Raw genomic sequence first — 22,566 nt, forward strand, 5'->3', positions numbered from 1 at the left:
TTTTTTTTTTTTTTTTTTTTTTTTTTTTTTTTTTAATATATTTTATTGTGTTTTTTACAGAGAGGAAGGGAGAGAGATAGAGAGTTAGAAACATCGATGAGAGAGAAACATCGATCAGCCGCCTCCTGCACATCTCCTACTGGGGATATGCCCGCAACCCAAGTACATGCCCTTGACCGGAATCGAACCTGGGACCTTTCAGTCCGCAGGCCGACGCTCTATCCACTGAGCCAAACCGGTTTCGGCAACTTATTGTTTTGTTAATCCTCACCTGAGAATATTTTTCCATTGAGTTTTAGAGTAGAAGGCGGGAGGGGGGGGCGAAGAGAGAGAGAGAGAGAGAGAGAGAGAGAGAGAGAGAGAGAGAAAGAAAGAAAGAAAGAAAAGAAAGAAAGAAAGAAAGAAAGAAAGAGAGAGAGAGGGAAAGAAAGAAACATCAATGTGAGAGAGACACATCGATTGGTTGCCTCCTGCATGCGCCCTGACCAGGGCAGGGGAATGCATCTGCAACCAAGGTACATGCCCTTGACCAGAATCAAATTTGGGACCCTTCAGTCCAAGGGCCAATGCTCTATACACTGAGTCAGACCGGCCAGGGCTGATTTTAAAAATTGTGATAAAGATACATAATACAATTTTAAAATTTTATCATTTGTAAGTTTATAATTAATTGGTATTGATTACATTAAAAATGCTGTGTACCCCTCACCACTCTCTATCCCCAAAACATTTCATTGACCCCAGTATAAACTCTGTACCATTAAACCAAAACTCGCCTGCCACTCTTCCTCATCCCCAAGCCCCTGGCAACCACCATTCTCCATTATGAATTTGCCTATTCTAAGTACCTCATAAGTGGAAATCTACAGTATATGTCTTTCTGTGTCTGGATTATTTCACTTAGCATGATATTTTCAAAGTTGGTCCATGTTGTAGCTTGTGCCAGACTTTTAGTCCTTTTTATGGCTGAATAATATTCCATTGTATAGATAAGACCACCTTGTGTTTATCCATTCACCTACCATTGGGCACTTAGGTTGACGGACACCTTTTGGCTGTTGTGAATAGGGCTGCTGTGACATTGTGGATAACTAAGTTTTGTTTTTATGTTATTTTTCAATTACAGCTTACATTCAGTATCTATAATAATAAAAGCGTAATATGCTAATTAGACCAGACATCCTTCCGGACGACCTTCCGGACGAAGCCGGGGCTGGGAGGGAAGCCCGGGTCCCGGGTGCCAGAGGGAAGCCAGTGCTGGCAGCTGGGGGAAGGAAGGCCTATTCTTGCATGAATTTCATGCATTGGGCCTCTAGTTATGTTATATTAGTCTCAGGTGCATCTGTGGATAACTAAATGTTAACCAGTGTGTGTTGAGGAATATGGTTAGCTTTATACGATCCCATCTTCAGCCGACTGCCCGCAGGGGAAGCGCTGGGGAATGGTCATGTTATTTTTTGCTTAATCGCTCCTCAGTTGTTTGGTCTTGTTTTGCTTACCTTATGAGCTGAGAATCGCATTCCTTACCTTTATTTCTAGAACTTGATTCTGTATAATTGAACACTATTGAATCTAAGTTTATTTCACCGCTTGGAGCTCTGCTAACCTTCTTCTTAAACTGACATCTCCACATGTTGCTTCTTCCCTTGCTCTGAGCACACTATTCAGTGTCAGCAGTGCAGCCGCACTGCACCGAGCCCACCCACCGCCCCTTCCTGGCCGTGCTGCCTGGCGCACACCCCCAGCCTCTCCAGGACTCCCTCTCCCTGTGCATCAGCTGGAGCTCAGCAGCAAGGTCTCAGCTAGAGGAGGCAGGATATAAAGAAATGTATGTGCGTCTCTCTTTAAAATTAACCACCACAGTCTGAGCACATGGTGCTGCAGTGTGCCTAGCCCTGCTTACGGACGGTGTTTGTTGTCTGCCATGAGAAGTGCTGTTTTATCCTATTTCCCTAACAAGGAAACTGAGACTTGGGTACTTATGGTCCCTCCGCTAGTGAAGGGGCAGGGCCAGGTTGGAGGCCCAGACGGACGGACGAGGCTGGCGCCCTTGTCCTTGACCACCCCCCACCTCAGACGCCTGCCTCCTTCTCAGGGCTGTCTCAGTCCTCACACGAATAACCCTGGAGAACACCTGTTGCTCCCAGGTTGCCCTGATGGATGCTTCTCGCCCCTTTTTAAATGCAAATGTCTTCAGGGCCTCCCTTTGATCGCTGTCTTTAGAATTTTGAGTCTTCCAAACCATTCCCTCCATTTCTTGGTGCCTCAGAAACTGTTTTGTCATTACTACTGTAGCATGATAGTCCTGCCCCTCGTATACCTGCTGGAAAACTTCCATTTCCTTGTGGTTTCTGTGAACTTGGGGTGATTAGCCTCGTGAGTTCTGCATCAACCCTGGTCAGGTGTGGGAACAATAGCTCTGACCTCAGGTCCAGTGTGGTGGTGTCTTTGTTTTTTGTTTTAAATGTATTTTGATTGATTTCAGAGAGGAAGGGGGAGGGAGAGAGAGATAGAAACATCAGTGATAAGAAAGAAACATGATTGGCTGCCCACAACCTGGGCATGTGCCGTGACCTGGAATTGAACCATGACCTTCTGGTTCATAGGGTGCCCTCCCTGACCGTGTGTGAGATGTTCTGTCAGACAGGTGTGAACTCCTTCAGGTCAGCGGCCACCTCCCGTTCACCTTGTAAACCTGCCGGCAACTGCCACGTCCTCCTCAAGGGCACTGAGCTGGCCATTTGCACTGGTTTGCATTGTTTCCTCTAGAAAAAAGATAACATAAAAGTCTCCATGTAACTGAAATTCCTCCCGATGTAGAAAACTTTGTCTTCTACCAAAAGAAAGAGAAACCCTTAGGGTCGCTGCTACTGTACCGAGTTTTGGTGAATAAAAGCGAATCCAGCCCACGGTGGGGGTGTTCCCTGGTGAGCATCCTCTTAGGTTCTCAGAAGAACTGGCCTGCAAGTCCTCTCACCGGAGAAGGCGAGGAGCAGCCGAAGAGGCCTGCTCTGCCTGTTCTGCTGGGTCAGCTGGGCAAGCCCGTGTTAAATCTTATCAAAAGAAAGAAATAAAAAAATGTTACCCAGAGTGAGTGTTTACCTTGGAGTGTATTCAGATGTTTACAGCCCCACCCTTTGCCCACCGGAGCCCAGGTTGGCCGGGAGCAGACTCCTGGTGGAGGGAGGTGCACCTGTTCCACGTATGACCAGGAGTGGTCTGTTTCGGTGAAGCTGCCCCAAGTTGTCATTTGGTATTTTCAAGGACAGTTACCACGTCCTGAGAGACAGTGTGAAGTGGTGGAGCAGAGGGCCTGCTCTGAGTGATCCATGGTCAAGGTGACTCTGACCTTGGCTATGCTGCTTGTCTTCTCTTAGTCTCCGTTTTCACGTTTGTAACATGGAAATTGTAGAAATTGTAACTCGCCCCCCCTCCATCCTGGTGTCCTGGTGAAGAGGAAATAAGCGAGTACATGGGAAATGTGTGTATGTTGGGATTGCCCAGCTGGGCAAATAGCACTTGGTATTGTCATCTACTCACGGCCAAGGAGGCAGTCTCGGATACCAGTCCTGACGGCCCACGAGGGCTGTCCGACAGGAGATGTCAGACTCGGAGCAGACTTAGGCCCTGGGGAGTTCCCAGGTGGGCTTTATTGAAAGAAGTATGTTCAAAGCCATTGAGGAAATCCAAGTGAGATTGAAAATCTGGCTCCTAGAATTCCAAGGGCTTTTAAACACTAATTCCTTGAGAATGACTGAGAGCTCCAATGAACTAGACATATTTTAATCGCCTTTGTAATGTTTTATTATTTTTTAAGTGACAACTTAGGCTTCCAGGTAATATAAACCAGAAGGAATAAAAAATGGTTAATATTCCTTAAGGGAGAAGCTGAAGACCCATGCCCAATCGCCATCTTCCTTTCTCAGAAGCAAAGTTCTATAATCTGCAAAACCTGACATTCCATATTGAGGGTTTATTGTAAGGTAGTAAAACCAGATTTTATATCGTGTGTATTCCTACAACTTCTGATGTGCTTCCAAAAATGGCATTAAGGCAGCAGCTGAGGAAATTTTATGAGATAATGAAGCAGAACAGTTACTGAAAGCCATCTGCTCAGTTGTTTACAAACTTGCTTCAATACTTCAGAGGCAGTGGTAGGGTACGTGTCTAAACTTCACAAGCTGCACTAGGTAGGACGAAGTGAAGTGCGCCTGGGCTGGGCTGAGCTCGGTCCCTCTCTGTGCAGTGTGAACGGTTGCCAGGCAGGCCTGTTGGAAGCCAGCAGAAAGCACCACACAGAGGTGATTATGTGCCACCATCTGTCACGCTTCAAGCCTACCATACAGCATGGCTAATCAGCCTTGGCAGGATGATGGATGAACAGCAGCAGCTGCCAAAAGCCACTGTTGGCAAACAGTCCTGAAGTTAAGAACTTTTTCCCCCCTCTGTCTTCCTCTCCAGGGTCCTGCTGCGTGTCCGCATGCTGTACTACCTACGACAAGAAGTGATAGGAGACCAGGCAGATAAGATCTTAGAGGGTGCTGACTCAAGGTTCGTGCTCGTACGCATGGGTTCTCTGCCCCCCTGCCATCATCTGGGTAGTCGGAACACATCATGGATCGTGTTTCAAAACCTTCATAAACCACGAGAAGCACACGTCCTGTTTTGCATCTCGAATGTAGTGTTTGTCCTATGAGCTTGGGGACGTGGTGAAAATCGGGGAAAGCCTGTGCGTGTGTGCGTGTGTGCATGTGTGTGTGTGTGTGTAAAGGGGTGTGAACTAAATTACAGGAGTTCTGACACGACCTTTAAAATGGGACGCTGGTGCTAGCATTCATTTCTGCTCAAGGTGGAAAGCGACTGACTTATGCCCTTTGCTTTAACCTTTGCTCACTCCTCTCCGTGACACCCAGGTGCTCATTGTGGGAAGGGGGCACATGAACGCGGGCACTTGGTCAAATTACTTAGAGATTTTTAAAATATTGGTGTTTGTTTTAAATATCACACAAATGGTTGTCTTTACAGTGACGCTGATGTGTGGATACCCGAGCCTTTCCACGCCGAGGTCCCCACAGATTGGTGGGATAAGGAGGCGGATAAGTCCCTCCTAATTGGGGTGTTCAAACATGGTGAGTGACGTGTCCGCTTGACCACATCTTGACCGCGTGGCCTTCTCTCTGTTTAGAGCTCGTTGCATCCTCTCTCCCAGAGTCATAATATTAACAAGGATAGTTCCAAAGGACTCTTGGCATCGACCACTTTCCTGCACTAAAAATCTAATATGAACTGTAAATATCAGATGCTGTTTTTGAATGTTTGTTGAGTGTTTGAGAAGAAAACATTTCTTTCTTGGCTGTAAATAAAACCCAAACCATATTTGTTTTAAGAATAGCCCAACTGTCCTGGAGCCCTCCCGAAACTTTGCTCCCAGCACGGCTCCCGCGCCGACTCTGCCAGCCCGTGTCAGAGTGGACGGCGGGCTTAACCTCTGCTATTAATCTGTACAAGTGCCTCCTGGGCTTTGTTCCAAGCAATATTTCACAAATGTCAGTGCTGAGAACTCCCGGCTCCCCCGAGTGGGATGCAGCCTTGTTAACTTTGAAAGGCTGGGGATGCAGAACTGGCATGATATATACAGTGAGCGATTCCTGATTATAATCCCAACTCTCTGGAGGTCGCCGAGGTAGTCTCGGCAGCCCGGCCTGACTAAAGGGGAGAATGATGGCTTATAAAACCTTCCGTGATTGTAGTTTGGCTTGCGGCTCTACAGCAGTTAGGGGCGACGGGTTGTAGTACACATCCTAATTGAATTGTGCTGTTCTGCCTATGTGCGCGGCCCTGTTCTGTGAGCTCAGCCTAAAAACCATTTCCCCACACGGCACTGTTGGGATCTGCCATTTCCCATCTAGTCAGCGTGGGCAGTCGAAGAGCAAATTGCAGTTTGAAAGCCATAGAGGGAACAGTGTCATCTTACTGACATGCATCATCCCAAACCCAATAAGACAGGTTCGCTGGCCTGACGTAGTGGGTTTTCAGCTGGCGGTGGAAGGTCCCGCAAAACCAAGGCTGCTCACGAGGAGGATGGGGTGGACGTGGCCTACCTCTGCGGAGATCATAGAGGAAACGTTACGAAGTCTTTTAAATGTCAAGCAAAATTAGGTCTTGGGGAAAACAGGGCCAGAAATCTTCCCAGGCATCTCCCAGTTATGGTGGAACCTGTTTTCCTTAGTATGTGTGGTCATTCTGATAACGTCCCTGGAATGTAACTTGGCCCCCCCAAATCTGCCCTGGAATTGAGTGGTCCAACCGCTAAATCAGGGTTCTTTTAAGTACAAGGAATGAAGCCCGCGCGTTGTGGTGGTGCTGTGATTCTGTTCGTGACGGGCCTTTCATTGTCTCTGTGTGTGTCCTCCGGGCTGGTGGGGATGGCACAGGCTACGAGAAGTACAACTCCATGCGCGCGGACCCCGCACTGTGCTTCCTGGAACGAGTGGGTATGCCCGATGCCAAGGCCATCGCTGCCGAGCAGAGAGGAACAGACATGCTAGCAGATGGCGGTGACGGGTAAGAAGGACATTTTAAAATTTTAATAAACTTTACATTCGTGTTGCATCTATTGGCAGCGTTCAGTTCTTCCACTGCCACTGCACAGTGTACTATGTTGCGTCTGATTTGAACTAAGTGATGTTTACCAGTATAGTCTGGGTACATGTCATCATGATTATTTAAACATGATACAGTATCTAGATAATCTGAAACTTGTTTGTCTTTTTCAAATGACGACACCCCCACCCTTCCCTCCAGCCATCCCACACCCCCTCCCTCCACGGCTGCCTGTTTTAAATACTGATAGAATGACTTTTGTTATTGAACCCAGAAGTAAAAGTTGCATTAGGCAGTCTCTTCCTATCAGTATGATTTAAGCATTTTAAAAAATTTTTTACATAGGGGAGAATTTGATAGAGAAGATGAAGACCCGGAATATAAACCAACCCGAACGCCATTCAAGGATGAAATAGATGTAAGAATTTGAGTATATTGACTTTATAGCACCAGTAAAATATTATGTGCCCATATACGGCTTGTTAATTTTCTTTAGAAAATAAAGCAAAATGGAACCCAGATTAAAATAATTTCGTTTCTCCCGTTGCTTTCAAGGAATTTGCCAATTCTCCTCCCGAAGAGAAGGAAGAATCTGTGGAACTACGCACCACAGGTACGGCTCCATCGGCGCTGGTGCAGCGGAGTCGGGGTGCGCGTGTCAGCGACCTCTGGGCTTTGGGGTGGTGGATCTCAAAGCGTTATCTCGTCTACACTGACTCCTCTCTATTGGGAATAATTTAAATTCTTGTTTAGTGTTGGTTTTGCATTATGTTGCATTTCTTTGATAAAATAACTATTTTTTGGATTAAGAGAATCTATTCATTTGCTTTATACCAGTTAGTGAAAACTTTTTAAGCATTTTTAGAAATATACCTCTTAAAAAAAGAAAGAAATATATCTCTTGAAAATTGGGCATGTGCCAAGTGTCTGAAATAGTGCCGGTTTACAGAAAATACCGACCTTTTGCGTAATGTAAAATCATTAGCTAACAATTAATGTGATTTTTTTTAAGCTCAAGATTATCACATTACATGAGAACACCCTTATAATGTAGTTCATGACATAAAGTATTTCTTTATGTAAGATTGATTTAAAAAAGGAATGGTTTGTAAGTTCCATACTAATATTATTCTTTATTAACATTCTCAAAATGAGGGCACTCTGATGCCTTTTCCCACACTGTCATTTGAATGTTAATGAGCCACTTTGTTGTGATGGGAAATCCTGGGTATTGCAAGATTGCAGCTGCACATTTCAAAAAAATATTTTTCCCACTTCCCCAGGCAAGCACAGTGAGAGCAATGCTGAGTTAGGCCAACTTGACTGGCCTAACACCTCAACCCTGACCACCCGTCTGCGCCGGCTCATCACTGCCTATCAGCGCAGCTATAAGAGGCAGCAGCTGCGGCAGGAGGCCCTGACGAAGACCGACCGGCGGAGGCGGCGGCCTCGGGAGGAAGTGAGAGCACTGGAAGCGGAAAGGGAAGCTATAATCTCTGAGAAACGGCAAAAGTGAGTTTTTTCCAGGGTTTTACTCTCAACTCCTGGTACATTCCTCTCTGCGCTGCTCTTTTAGGCCTGCAAGAGGCAGGAATCACATGGGAGACAATGACCATCGGAGCAGTCTGCCTCCAGTCCCCAAAATAAGTACCGTGTGTTAAGGTTGGGGCAAAAGAGGAAAAGAGAGAATATGCTGGAAGCCTTTTCACTCAGTACAATGCAAGCCAATGTCTTCTTTTCTGACAGGTGGACGAGAAGAGAAGAGGCTGACTTTTACCGCGTGGTATCCACTTTTGGGGTTATTTTTGACCCCATGAAACAGCAGTTTGATTGGAACCAGTTTCGAGCCTTTGCCAGACTGGACAAAAAGTCTGATGAAAGCCTGGAGAAATACTTCAGTTGCTTTGTGGCCATGTGTAGGCGCGTGTGTCGAATGCCCACCAAGCCAGATGATGGTAGGTCCATTGATAACAAAAAAGTTCTATACTAACAGGCCATTAAAATGAAAGATAAGAGAGTGAACAATTGAAGGCCTGCTTTGGTTTTGTCCCAAGTAAATACGATTTTTTTATGTTTTCAGAACCTCCAGACCTCGCCATGATCGAGCCCATCACAGAAGAGCGTGCCTCTAGAACTCTCTACCGCATCGAACTGCTCCGGAAAATTCGTGAGCAGGTTCTCCATCACCCTCAACTGGGGGAGAGGCTGAAGCTCTGCCAGCCAAGCCTGGACCTGCCGGAGTGGTGGGAGTGCGGGCGGCACGACCGGGACTTGCTGGTGGGCGCCGCTAAACATGGGGTCAGTCGGACAGACTATCACATCCTCAACGACCCCGAGCTGTCCTTCTTGGATGCGCACAAAAACTTCGCGCAGAACAGAGGGCCTGGCAATATGTCGGCCTTGAACCCACTGGCAGTGGGATTTGGCCAGACTCCGGCAGTCGTCTCGTCCGCTCATACTCAGGAGGAAAAGGGGACAGGACAGACGGAGGGCAAAGGGGAGGAGCCTGAACACGCGGCCACCCAAGAGAAACCTGCCACGAAAGCGGAGGAGGAGGAACCCGAGGGCGGGGACGAGGACCATAAGGAGGACTGTGCTGCCGAGGCCAGCTCTGTCAAACAGGAGCTGAAAGGCATGGAGGTCGGCGCAGATTCAGGGCCCAAGTCAATTTCCGAGAAAGGTTCGGAAGAGGACGAGGAAGAAAAGCTGGAGGATGATGACAAGTCGGAAGAATCTTCCCAGCCTGAAGGTAATGCCTGGCCCCCGGCCCCTCCTTCCGCACCGCAGTGGCGACATGCCGAGTTTTCATGCCACTGACAAAAGCTCTTTTTTGTTTCTTAAGTGCACATTTCTTCTGTGAAGGGATAATTTTAGGTTATGTTTACTTGTATGTTCTGCTCTAATAAGACACGGAAACATGATATTTCGAACAAGTTGAACTCTCAGGAGAGGTTTATGAACACAGAATTTCTGGATTAAGGATAACGGTTAACTTTATAGTAGCGGTGTATTAAAAATCCCAAATGATTTTATTTGTTTAATCCTCACCAGAGGACAGAGAGACACAGACAGAGAGACAGAGGTAGACATCAATATACGAGAGAAACATTGCTCAGTTGTCTTCCATACATGCCCCGACAGGATTGAGCCCACAACCCAGGCTATGTGCCCTGGCCAGGAATCAGACCGGCAGCCTTTCGGTGCATGGGGTGATGTTCCAACCAGCTGACCACTCCGGCTGGGCCCAAGTGATGTGAATTTTGACAATTAAATGTGTGGGAGAAGATTCCTTCGCTGAGTAAATATTGAGTTATTTTAAAACAAATAATGCTTAATTGATACAGTTTTAATTCAGAAGTAACGGGTAGGAGTGGAATCTAAAAATAACCGGTGTCCTTTGTAAGTCACAAAGTCAGGCATGTTGTACAGTTCTGCTGCAGCTGGAACTTAGAACTTAGCGGACAGGTTAGCACCTTTTCCCGTGTGGGGGACATGGGTTCTTGAGTCAGTCTTGGTTGTCCTTCAGCCTCCTCTGAGATGCACTTGCACAGCATCAGGTGACTAGCAACGTGACCTCCCTAAGCTACTCTGCTGCTTCGTCTGGAAGATGGGAATGGGCATGTCCATGCCAGGCCTGGTGCAGGCTTTACACAGAAAGATCTGTAAAACGCCCCAGACCCTCCTGGCCATAGTGTAGGACTCAGTAAAACGGAGCGGATCGGCATTCCATTTTTTCCACCGTGTCCTTTCTAAACTTCTTTTTCCGTGATATTCTGGTTGTGAGTCATGCACATGAACTCATTTCTCAGCAGGAGCTGTCTCTAGGGGGAAGCATTTTGATGAAGAAAGCAATGCTTCTATGAGCACTGCCAGGGATGAGACCCGAGATGGGTTCTACATGGAGGACGGGGACCCGTCGGTAGCTCAGCTCCTTCATGAAAGAACATTTGCCTTCTCATTTTGGCCTAAGGTTGGTGGGTTAATTTTTGTTTTTGTTTTGTTTTGTTTTGTTTTGTTGACCCAAAGAGTGGGTGGAAGAAATTGTTCGAGCTTGGTTTTTCAAATAATTTTAAGGTAAACGTTACACAATGTCTGAAGACTGTAGATGTTTCTCATGGTTTAAAGAATGATCTGGGAAATCCCAAAGGGGGAAAAAAAATCAGTAAAATACTTTTGTAATAGGATGGAAAGGTGACATGAAGGGAGGATAATAAGAAATAGAACCGTTTATATGGACCTTTAGCTCCTTGTGGTTTTTAGGGTGGTAATCTTGTACTATCCTGTATATGGATTATTGTTTCAACAGACTAACCCTTTGGTGATAGAAAATATATGACCTTTTCAAAATTTTTGTTATTTGGCTAAAAAAACACATAACGTCAAATTTATGATCTTAACCAATTTTAGGTGTGTAGATCGGTAGTCTTCAGTCTATTCATATTGTTGTGAAGTGGCTCTCCAGAACATTTTTATCTTGCGTGACTGAGACTTTATACCCATTAAATAGCTCCTTCCTGTACTCCCTGGCAACCACAATTCTACTGTTTGTTTTGGTGAATGTGACTACTTTGGTTGCCTCATGTAAGTGCAGTCATATAATATTCGTCCTTTTGTGATTGGTTTATTTTACTTAACAGAATGTCCTCAGGGTTTATCCATGTGACCGGGTTTCCTTCCTTTTTAGGGCTGAATAATATTCCATTTTAGATATACAGTCTATATTTTTTACCCAGCCACCCGTCATTGGGACATGTGGGTTCCTTATGCCCCGTGGCTCATTGTAGTGCTCCTTGAGCATGAGTGCATTAATATCTCTTTGAGATCCTGCTTCCAGTTCTTCTGTTCTGGATATGCACTCAGAAGTGGGATTGCTGGTCACACGGTAGCTCTAGATTTGATTTTTTGAGGAACCTCTGTACTGTTTTCTGTAGTGATTACACCATTTACAATCCCACCAACAATGCACAAAGGGAAATGTGTGAACTTTTAAAACTAGGTTTCAATTTTTTTTTCTTGTCTAAAGTAGAACTTTCAGATTTGAGACAAGTTTCATATATTTGGAAAGCTACTCTTCTTCACTCAGGAGAAGGTGGGCTGTTAACCCATTTGGTCCAGTATATTATGTGTTAATTCCAAATGTGGTTATCTAGAACCAAAAACAAAGTGGAAATTACTTTTTTTTTTTTTTTTTTGGCTGACTAGCATAATTTTATAATAAATCCCTATGTAATTTGGGTCTGTTTTTAAGGGTGGGGAAATAATTATCCTAATTACCATAACAGGGCTGTCTGGTTTAAAACAACACAAAAAACAGCTTCAGTCGACTCATCCCTAGGCTGGCCTTCGTACTGTGAGTTGCGTAAGAAATGATGTGAAATTTTTAACTGAAAAGTGTCCTATCACAGACATCTTTTTCTCTCCATGCCCTCTCACTTCCCCCGCTGTGCTAGTCTCCCTTACCGGGTACGGAAGGGAGTTCCCTGGATCAGACAGGTCTATGGTAGCAGGCAGGCACGTTTAATCTATGGAAACTGGGTCTAAGCTGTAATTAGAAATTTTTAATGTACACGCTTCAGTGAAATTTGAAGTAATAATAGGTGGGGGATGCAAATTGACATTCATTAGGTGTTCCTGGGTTGTGCCCATTTTGTAATGCTGAACTTTATTAATAGTGACGCTAATGATGTCCCACCGCCCGGGACAGACTATGATCCTGCCTGGCTCTGAAGCTACGGGCAGGGTTCTGTTGTTACCTGCTGACATGCACCCACCATTCTTTAGCTTGAGTAAAAGTTACTTTTAAAATACGGGGGGCATTTCAGAAGTGGTGGCCATGCAGTGTTTGCTAACTTATGTGGTTCTGTGTTCATAGTCGCAGAACATTAGGTTTTCTGTCCTGGAGCCACCTGAGTACCTTCCACCATGGCCAGGCAGTCTGGGTGGAATTTGTTTATCTGCTTGCTTGTTTATCTTTTATTTTCTTTGACATTTTCCCCGCCAATTGACTTGTAAATCTTTCATACTCTTTAGCGTCTTGATAGAAATATTTACGTGGTAATTTTGACCAGGTCTTTCTTGCAATGTCATGCGACTTCTCCTTTCCTTCCAGGATCGAGTAATGATAAACCGATTAGACAATATCTGTGAAGCGGTGTTGAAAGGCAAATGGCCAGTAAATCGGCGCCAGATGTTTGATTTCCAGGGCCTCCTCCCCGGCTACACGCCGCCCACCGTGGACAGCCCCCTGCAGAAGCGGAGCTTTGCGGAGCTCTCCGCAGTCGGCCAGGCCAGCGTCAGCGGGAGCGAGGACCTTACCACTTCTCCCCAGTTGTCAAAGGTAGGTCAGCGCGATTTGTTTTTGCAGTTTCAAGTTCAGCTCTAAATCTCCTCTCAGTTTGGAAGCTTGTGTTTCACTGGTCCTACTTAGAAATATGGCTGCTGTTTCCTCAGCTTGTTGCACAGTCAGGAATGTTTAATTCCTTACGCTTCATACACACACACACACACACCACACACATTTTATTGATTTCAGAGAGGAAGGGAGAGGGAGAGAGAGATAGAAACATCAATGATGAGAGACAATCATTGACTGGCTGCCTCCTGCATGCCCCACACTGGGAATTGAGCCTGCAACTTGGGCATGTGCCCTGGCTGGGAATTGAACCCTGACCTGCGGGTCATAGGTTAACGCTCAACCAGTGAGCCACTCTGGCCAGGCTTTAAGCTTGCTGTTCTTTAGTTGTGGAAGCCGGCTCATGGAGCACAGACCGTTTGGGGTCATTGTTTCATTGGCATTTTTCAACAGGAAGATGCTCTCAATCTCGCTGTCCCTCGCCAGCGGAGGAGGAGGAGGAGGAAAATTGAAATCGAGGCCGAAAGAGCTGCCAAGCGGAGAAACCTCATGGAGATGGTGGCCCAGCTTCGGGAGTCTCAGGTGGTCTCAGAAAATGGACAAGAAAAAGTTGTAGATTTATCGAAGGCCTCCAGAGAGGCAACAAGCTCTACCTCAAATTTTTCATCTCTTACTTCAAAGTTTATCTTGCCTAACGTCTCAACGCCAGTGTCCGATGCCTTTAAGACTCAGATGGAGCTGCTGCAGGTGGGCCTGTCACGCACGCCCACGAGGCACCTGCTCAACGGCTCCCTCGTGGATGGGGAGCCCCCCATGAAGAGGAGGCGGGGGAGGAGGAAAAACGTGGAGGGCCTCGATCTGCTTTTCATGAGCCACAAACGGACGTCACTGAGTGCAGTAAGTGCAGGAGCCCACTCCGTTGTCTGTGCCCACGTGACAGCCAGGGCCCCCGCACTGCCCATAGCGCTGGCCCGCATTCCTCTCCGAGATGCAGTGTTAAAGCTGGCTTCTTCCACCAGGGAAATAGAATTACAATGAGCAGAGCCGTGGTTCTGAGCGGGCGTTGCGTTGAGCAGTGATGCAGGTCACCCAGCCTGAACCAGGTGTGGCTGGAAGGTTTATTCTTCCCAAGACTCTGCTATACTGGCTACTCTCAGGAGACCAGCCCAAACAGAAACATGGTCTTCGGAGCCTGATGTTGTCATCTCTGAATTCTTGAGGCGGAAAAGCTTTTGCTCTCAAAAATACTGATATTTGGGGGGCCTGGCACTTATTAGATTAGTATACATGTTTATATTCTGACTCGAAGTTTGTATTCATATACAAAGTTAGGGATCGCAAGTCTCCTAAAAATCTTAACTGCCTAATGATCTGTGCTTGTTTAGGTTCGAAGGAAATACATGTGATTTTTACTTTTTTTTTTTTCAATTCAAAGGAAACAAGGGCAGTGTAATCAAAATTCTCTTCCCTAATCTGTGTCACCCACGCCACCTAAAAATGTGCTGCCTGAAAATGACGAGGGTTTAATTACCCCAGGTGCTTGATTCCATGCGGCTTCTTTTTAAATGCTGATTAGTACTAGGTATCTTCTGCCTGTTGATTTGAAACCTGAATCAAATAGTGGCGCTCCTTGTCTGTGCACAAGAGCCTGGGTGCCAGGGACCTGGGACCCTTGCCCCCGGGCAGTGGGACAGTTTGGTAAATACTGCAGTTTGAAAGTGAGGGAAGCAGTTGTTGATTTTAATGTTTTTTTTCTCATACTATTCCATCCCTGTAATTGTTTGTCCATTTTCTATTTCTTCAACCTAGAGAAAGCTTAGTAACTTAGAAGGGTAGGAAAAGGCATGGTTGAATTAAAGTCTAGAAATTGCAAAATAGCTTTTACTGGAATTTACCCCCTGGTGAGGTCTGAGTAAAACAGAAACATCCAGGTGGTTAAAGTTAATTTTCAAAATTTATGATCAGTGTGCCAGTTGCAATAATGGTCATTTTTGTTGAGCATATGGTTCTTTTAGAAGCTTGTGAAAATATGTCTTGTAGTGGATCAGCTGTGGCTGATGGTTCCAGAAGATGAAATGCCGTTTCTAGGTGTGTGCTCCCCAACGTTGTATCTCTAGTGATTGACCTTCCTGCTTAAAACCACCCTGTTAACACTTTGACAGGTTGTGTTTACCGAAAATCCCTTCTTTGTCAACATCAGCAAATTGAGGGGTTTCTGTAGCCCACACTTCTTTCCATTTACTCTTGTGTTTAATATTTAAATCATGGCACATACAGGAATTAACAGTCATTGCAACCAGTGCTACTTCCCTATTGTAATTATATACCTATAAACTTAAGGCTGATTTTATTCATTTCATATATCCTAAGTTGTGCCTAAGAATTTATTGATATTTTTATTTTTCTAAAGTTAGATTTAGCTCAGAATTCCCAATAGATCTTAGAGAATATTCTGTAAAAAAAAAAAAATTACTACTATTATTTTTTTTACTGTTGTTTTGGGGTTGTGGAGGGTTATGCATTGTGTCAGCACTCAAACCGGAGACCATAAAAAGTCAGGTGCAGCCACCATGCATTCAGCAACATTGTGGGAGCTGGCCCAGCCGCTGCACCACACACCGGGGTGCAAGAGTAAAGGCCTGACAGGAGCTTGCTTGCACTAGACAACTCAGTGTCTAGATAATAATGCATCATAGTTATGAGCTATGGTTGGAGTATTTCATGAGCCCAAAGGAAGAATGGGAATGGAGGGAGAACGGTATTAGGAGAAACGGATGAGGAAGGATCCCTAAAGGTGGTCATGCTTTGGTTAAGTTTAGAAGATGGTGTAGACGTTGGTCATTTTAAAAGAGGGGTGTAGAGAGCATGTGCAAAGGGCCTGAGGTCAGAGAGAGAGAGCCTATCATGGTTGATGAGCTGAAAGCTGTTGGCTGGGGAGGTTCAGCAGAGATGAGCTTGGAGATGATGTGGGATGCACGTCGTGGAGGCCTCGATTGCCATGCGAGAACCTGGGCTTTATACTGGAGGTGGTGGGGATTCAATGATCACAACAGGTTAAATAGGAGAGTGTGACAAGGTTTTGAACTACAAAGAATGCATTTTAGAAAACTGACTTCACTGTAGCAGTGTGGAGGTTGGATTAAAGAAGGGTGGGGCAGAACTAGATCAGGGAGCCCACCTACGAATATTGCAGTAATATGGGTGGGAAGTCGGAGCAGTAGGAGTGGAGAAATGAGTTGACTTAAAAGATGTTGGGAGGTTGCAAAACCAGTTTGAGGACCAGTGGCTGCACAGTGGTGGAGCCTAGACTTGGGTTGAAGTTGATCTTTTCAGTGCTGTCACACAAGCCCAACACAGAATTTCATACCACCAGCGAAGTTGTACTGTTTTCAGTGCTAAAAAGCTATGTATAAACTGGCTTTGGGAACTTTCTTCAATTGAAAATGTTTCGATGGTGTTTATCTATGGGTTTTCGAGAGAGATTGAGAGGCTGCCTTCTGTGCAGAGGAGGCTCAGGCTACCCTGCCCACATCGCATGCCTAGTGCTCGCTTAAGATCTCAAACATGGAGCCTGTGCATTTTCTGCCTAATTACTAATTCTGCAGCGTGAAGCATGATGTGAAGGTTTCATCTTCTAATATGTTCCAAAACTGACATTGTTGCAAGTAACTTTTCCCCCTTTTTGAGCAAATGTCCATTGTGCTAGGATAGCCTTTTCTTGGGATAGGACATTGCCAGAATCTCTCTCTTCCTGTGAGAACTCAGACCATTGTCAACTTTTTGCAGGAGGATGCTGAGGTGACCAAAGCTTTCGAAGAAGATATAGAGACCCCACCAACACGAAACATTCCTTCTCCTGGACAGCTGGACCCCGACACACGGATCCCTGTTATAAATCTCGAAGATGGGACGAGGCTGGTGGGGGATGACGCCCCTAAAAATAAGGACTTGGTTGAATGGCTGAAGCTGCACCCTGCTTACACTGTTGATATGCCAAGTTACGTACCAGTAAGTGTTACGGAGCTTGGAGTGGGAGGGATCTCGCCAGCACGGTCCATTTTGTTCTCTTGTTCAACATAGAAACCCCTGGTCCCTCTGCTCTTAGCTTGAATGTCTTCTCATCGTGATCATTTCCCAGTTTTTGTCATTATATGATTCTACATTAGAGAAACTAGCTTTCAGGTCTGTCCCACGGGAAGGGCAGCCTTGCAGTTATTTGAAGACACCTATCACGCCTTTTCTTTCTTTCACCATCTCTCACCAACCAGGCACGAGTTCTCCAATTATTCTCTGCCTGGCGTGGTTTCCAGGTGGTCTCGTTATTGGGCTAACACTCAGGAATGCACTTGAATTGGTCTCCAGCCCAGGTCTGATCCACTCAGAATGCTGTGAAGATACTACTTGCAGAGATGTGACCAGCTAATGCAGCCTACGACTTCATTAGCTGCTTTTTTAAGCAACTTACTAGTAGTTATGTCTGAGATGAACTCAGACCTCATCATCTTCATCCTCTAATGCCAAAGATAGTGCTTACGTAGTGTTTACATCTTCAAACGCCCATGTAACAAGCTGATACCTGGCCGCTCCGCCTGTCTAAATGGTTGGGAAGGAAGATTTTTCACATAAACTGTTGACTAGCCAGTGACGCAAATCTGTTACTTCCACGCTTATGTGATTGATTTTTAAACACTTCAGTGTAGGATTTTGCTGAATTCAGCATGAGTTGAGTTCCTGCCACTCAGAACAGCCCTCCTGCAGGTCCTTGTGTCCCTCGCTTGGTTCTCCTCATGTACAGTCCTGTCACAGATGTGATAGCACCTCTGCATCCATTCCCACCACTGCATAGAAATCAGAGAAAGTTCCTTTAAAAATACCATGACTTAGTAAAACATTTGAAGAAGAGACTCTACTAAAGCGGCATTATTGATAGATAAAAGGCAAAGCAGATTCTCAGCTTATGTGTTTGTTTAGTGCCTTAATGTACAGAGTGGAAAATAGGAGGACTTTTTCCTTTCAAAGAGAAGTATGGTTTCTAGTAATTCAAATAATTCTTGAAGCTTCCATAATAATTGAAGATGACTTGATTGTTTGTTATTTATACAGGAAAAAAATAAGTGTTAAATGCAATTTTACTAAAGACATTTGTTTTTGTTTTTTTTGCAGAAGAATGCGGATGTGCTGTTTTCCTCATTTCAGAAACCGAAACAGAAACGACATAGATGTCGAAACCCTAACAAATTGGATATAAACACTTTGACAGGAGAGGAAAGGGTGCCCGTTGTCAACAAACGAAATGGAAAGAAGGTAAGTGTGGGAAGGGGACTCGTTCTCTGTGATTTCTTATCCCAGAAAGAAATGTTTTAGCCTGAGATCTTTTTATTAAAAAAAAAAAATCACATTTCTTTCAGAGTATATGTGTGTATGGTATGTGTGTGCATATGTGGAGAGAGAGAGAGACGGGCGGGGAGAGGGCAGGACTTACGTTTCCCATGCCTCTCCCCAGATGGGCGGAGCGATGGCACCTCCCATGAAGGATCTGCCCAGGTGGCTGGAAGAAAACCCCGAGTTTGCAGTTGCTCCCGACTGGACTGACATCGTTAAACAGTCTGTAAGTACAAGCTCTGCGTGTCGGCATCTCAGCACAACCGCTTTCCTGAATTTTTCTTTATTTTCTGTTGGTCCTTAACAGAAAGACATAAAAGAATAGCTTAAAAGAATTGACATAATACATCATTTTCACATCTCATAAACACATCGTGTCTTGTGTCTACATCATTAATCCGAAGTGTGTTAACTAAACAGCTCTGGCTTAAGAGGATTGTGTGGAAATGCACGTTCACAGTCTGGGAGGTGAGCTGCCTCTAGGAGGGATGCCCCAGGTAGACCCAGCAGCAGTCCACCTGTGGAGCGGAGTTCATGGTGGTTGAGTGGATGAAGATTAATTGTGATTTCTGATACTAAAATAAACCAGCGATTTTAAACCTTTTTCATCTCATGGCACACATAGAGTAGTAATTACTAAAATTCTGCAGCACACCAAAAAATATATTTTTTAGCAGATCTGACAAAAGAAATAGGTATAATTTTTATTTATTTACCAAAAATAGCAATTACTCTTTTTCTCCAAGGTAACTTTTAAAAAAAATCAGGTGCCTACACTTCTATGTCAGGATTTTTGGTACCAAGAATTAACCAATCACAGGCAACCTTATTATGCGACATGACCAATAAGATACAACTCTATTATATGACTTATATATGTACTAGAGGCCCGATGCATGAAATTCGTGCAAGAGACTCGGCCCTCCCAGCCCTGGCTTTGTCTTGGAAGGTCGTCCGGAAGGTCGTCCAGAAGGTCATCCAGAAGATCATCTGGCTGTCTGATCTAATTAGCATTTTACGCTTTTATTATAGATAGTTCTAGACAGGGCATTCACACCGGACGGCTATTGTTGTGTTGGCTTGTGTCAGTTTTTGATTTGATAGTCTATGGGAAAAAAGGTCAGTGCCCTGACTAAGTAGTCAGGTATTACATGTTTTAAAAATTCTTGCAGCACACTGTTGAAAATCCCTAAAGTAAACAAATAAAAAATACAACAATTCTGAGTTTTCTTCACTATTAGTTTCTTTTTAAAATTAATGTGTTAATGATGTCTTGATTCTTTTTTGTTTGTTTGTTTTGAAGTATACAGCAAAGCAGTGTATCTTTCTTTTGGTGTCTAGTAATATTAGTCCTAAACATGGATGGCCTGTGAACTGCCACCATAATCGCAATGCAGACGGTTCCAGAATCCCTGGTGTTCCTCTCTCACACCTCTGGCCCCTGACAGCGGCTGATCTGTTCTCCATCCCCAGAGTTCTGTTTTTCTGAGGATGTCATGAACAGGAGCATAAAGTGTGTAATCTTTTGTTTCACTTGCATTGAGATTCAGTCAGAAGTTTGTTCCTTCGCGTTTCTGAGCAGCCCTCCGTTCTGGGTGCGACAGGTTGCCGTTGACCTCACTCCAGAGTAGCCTTCGACAGTTTTTGTGCAGCTCAGCCCAATTCCGTGAGCCAATGTGATGCTAAAATACAGAGATTTTGCTGTCCTAATTTTTACCATTTGAGCTTTGAGAGTGGAAATAATCGCTTGTGTATTTCCGTTCAGAACGTCAGGTTTCAGGTCATCAGAGGCCCCATTGAAAGTAAGTGTTCTTCAGCAGCTTCTGCAGCCACTGTTTGCCTCTCCATTTCCTCCAGGGTTTTGTTCCCGAGTCGATGTTTGACCGTCTTCTCACTGGACCTGTGGTGAGGGGAGAAGGAGCGAGCCGACGAGGAAGAAGGCCCAAGAGCGAAATCGCCAGAGTGGCCGCCGCTGCCGCCGTGGCCTCCACGTCGGGAATCAACCCTCTGCTGGTGAACAGCCTGTTTTCGGGGATGGACCTCACGAGCCTTCAGAACCTCCAGAGCCTCCAGTCTCTCCAGCTGGCGGGGCTCATGGGCTTCCCTCCCGGACTGGCCACAGCTGCCGCGGCCGGAGGCGACGCCAAGAACCCTGCGGCCGTGCTGCCCCTGATGCTGCCGGGCATGGCGGGCCTGCCCAACATGTTCGGCCTGGGCGGGCTGCTCAACAGCCCCCTGTCCACTGCTGCTGGGAACACCACTACTGCGTCCAGTCAGGGAGACCCGGACGACGGCACTTCCAAGGGGGAGGAGAAGGGCAACGAGAACGAGGAGGAGAGCAAAGACCCCGAGAAAAGCACAGACGCTGTTTCGGCTACTGACTCTGCGAATGGTCCCGTTGGTGCTGCTACTGCCTCGACCGGATTGCCCTCCAACCCGCTCGCCTTCAACCCTTTCCTCCTGTCCACCATGGCCCCAGGCCTCTTCTACCCTTCCATGTTTCTACCTCCGGGGCTGGGAGGATTGACGCTGCCCGGGTTCCCCGCGCTGGCAGGACTGCAGAACACCGTGGGCTCGGGCACGGAGAAGGGCCCCGACAAGGCCGAGGGGGCGGCCTTTCAGGAAGAGGAGCACCTCGAGGGCAGCGACGCCGAGGAGAACCTGGACAAGACGGCGGAGTCCTCCGTCCTCGAAGACGAAATAGCACAGGGTGAAGAGCTGGACTCGCTGGATGGCGGGGAGGAACTAGAAAACAATGAGAATGACGAGTAACCAGTCCCAGTTCCCGTTCAAGTGTTTAAAACTTTTGACAAGTGGTAGTCCTACTGTTTACACTCACAGTTAATGTTCATACCTAGTTTTATAAGCTGTTCTGTAACATAGTGTAGCAAAAAGAAAAGAAAAGAAGAAAAAAAGTCCAAGTCATGTTATACAGGTGTGTCAAAAGGTATCTTGGTCCTTAAGTATTGTGCAGTGCATTATTTATTACCCCTAGGAGAGATGAAATTTGAGAGGTGATCATGTCTTTTTAAGGAAAACTTACATAATGCTCTGCTTCGTTTCCTCTTCGTTTGGTACCATTGGTATTATAATAAAGAGCAATTTGTAACGGGGCGGCACTCATGGAAGGACGCGCCGCTCGAAGGAAGTATGAAGTTATATATTTAATTTTTTTAATTTTAATTTCGTTGCTGTGAAGGTCAAGATGAAATTTACCGTACATATCATCCTTGCTCATTGGTTTCCCTTTCTGACTGTCTGGGGTGCCCACACTCGTGCATACACACACACACACATCCGTACACTCTGACAATCTCCACGTTAGTGTGAACGTCTCCGTCCAGAGGCGCAGCAATAATAAGGCAGCTGTTGAATGTGAAGGGTCCCTTTGGAAATTAACCTACTGGGAGGGTTCTCGCCAGATAGAACTACAGTTCCATTGTCTCGTGGTCTTGTAATGCACTGGTATAAACAAAATAAATAGATGAATAAATAAAAGAGTGAGAGACTAGAGAATCAGGTACCTTTTTTTTTAAATTAAAGGACTTTGTTACTTTAGCCACAAAGCTAAAACAGCATTACCTCAGCTCTAAACTAGCCTTGAAGTTTACAGACATGACTTTGTAAATGTATTGTTTTTCTTTGTTGTGATGTCCTTTTATTTTTTCCTTTGAAAACTGCTATCATGTAAGATAAACTGTAAATTGCTGCCAACTGTAGTAATGATGCTTTTAATAAAAGTGACCCATGATATGCAGAAATGTAATTATAGGATGTAGTGTGTAGGGGAACTGGTGTTGGCTCTATTTTTTGTCTTCGCAATAGATGCAAATACAGCATTCTGGCCTTTGTACAGTTTCTTGATATATCCTCTTCTGCTAGATCAGCTGTTAGTGAGGCGCTAACCCGGTTGTCTTCAGACTAGACAGGAAGAGAAGCCTTAAATTACCTGCACATAATTCCACTCCAGATATCTCCGCAGAACCACACACAAAACCCTCCTATTACTCCCTCCAAAGGGCATCTGCGACTGAGGATACTTAAAAATGTGTGCGGCGTCTGATAATGTGGTACACCGCCGAACAAAAGGGCACGAGAAAAATGAGGCTTTAATAGGCACAATATCTAGGTCATTTATCCTTGGTTAATGGGCAGAAAAACACAATGCCGGAGTGTCAGCAAGGGACACAAAGGCGCGGTGGTGCCCCGAGGACCAGTGCCGGCTGCCA

At 45.4% G+C, this 22,566-nt stretch overlaps 1 protein-coding gene across 1 annotated transcript in view; it reads left to right on the plus strand.

Annotated features, from left to right (window-relative positions):
• The window catches only part of CHD7 (chromodomain helicase DNA binding protein 7), a 121,084-nt gene extending 98,896 nt beyond the window's left edge, over positions 1 to 22,188 (plus strand). Inside the window, exons 22-37 of the mRNA XM_023750903.1 lie at positions 2,821 to 2,911; positions 4,462 to 4,551; positions 5,026 to 5,129; positions 6,435 to 6,564; positions 6,949 to 7,021; positions 7,159 to 7,216; positions 7,887 to 8,115; positions 8,350 to 8,558; positions 8,684 to 9,352; positions 10,413 to 10,573; positions 12,713 to 12,940; positions 13,409 to 13,852; positions 16,742 to 16,963; positions 18,119 to 18,259; positions 18,459 to 18,563; positions 20,195 to 22,188. Of these exons, the coding sequence (XP_023606671.1) occupies positions 2,821 to 2,911; positions 4,462 to 4,551; positions 5,026 to 5,129; positions 6,435 to 6,564; positions 6,949 to 7,021; positions 7,159 to 7,216; positions 7,887 to 8,115; positions 8,350 to 8,558; positions 8,684 to 9,352; positions 10,413 to 10,573; positions 12,713 to 12,940; positions 13,409 to 13,852; positions 16,742 to 16,963; positions 18,119 to 18,259; positions 18,459 to 18,563; positions 20,195 to 21,109 (3,869 nt within the window). The 3' untranslated portion in view covers positions 21,110 to 22,188. The remainder of the gene's footprint in view (positions 1 to 2,820; positions 2,912 to 4,461; positions 4,552 to 5,025; positions 5,130 to 6,434; positions 6,565 to 6,948; positions 7,022 to 7,158; positions 7,217 to 7,886; positions 8,116 to 8,349; positions 8,559 to 8,683; positions 9,353 to 10,412; positions 10,574 to 12,712; positions 12,941 to 13,408; positions 13,853 to 16,741; positions 16,964 to 18,118; positions 18,260 to 18,458; positions 18,564 to 20,194) is intronic.
• The last annotated feature ends 378 nt before the right edge of the window (positions 22,189 to 22,566 follow it).

The sequence above is a fragment of the Myotis lucifugus genome, unplaced genomic scaffold, assembly GCF_000147115.1.
Source record: "Myotis lucifugus unplaced genomic scaffold, Myoluc2.0 scaffold_17, whole genome shotgun sequence".
NCBI lineage: Eukaryota > Metazoa > Chordata > Mammalia > Chiroptera > Vespertilionidae > Myotis > Myotis lucifugus.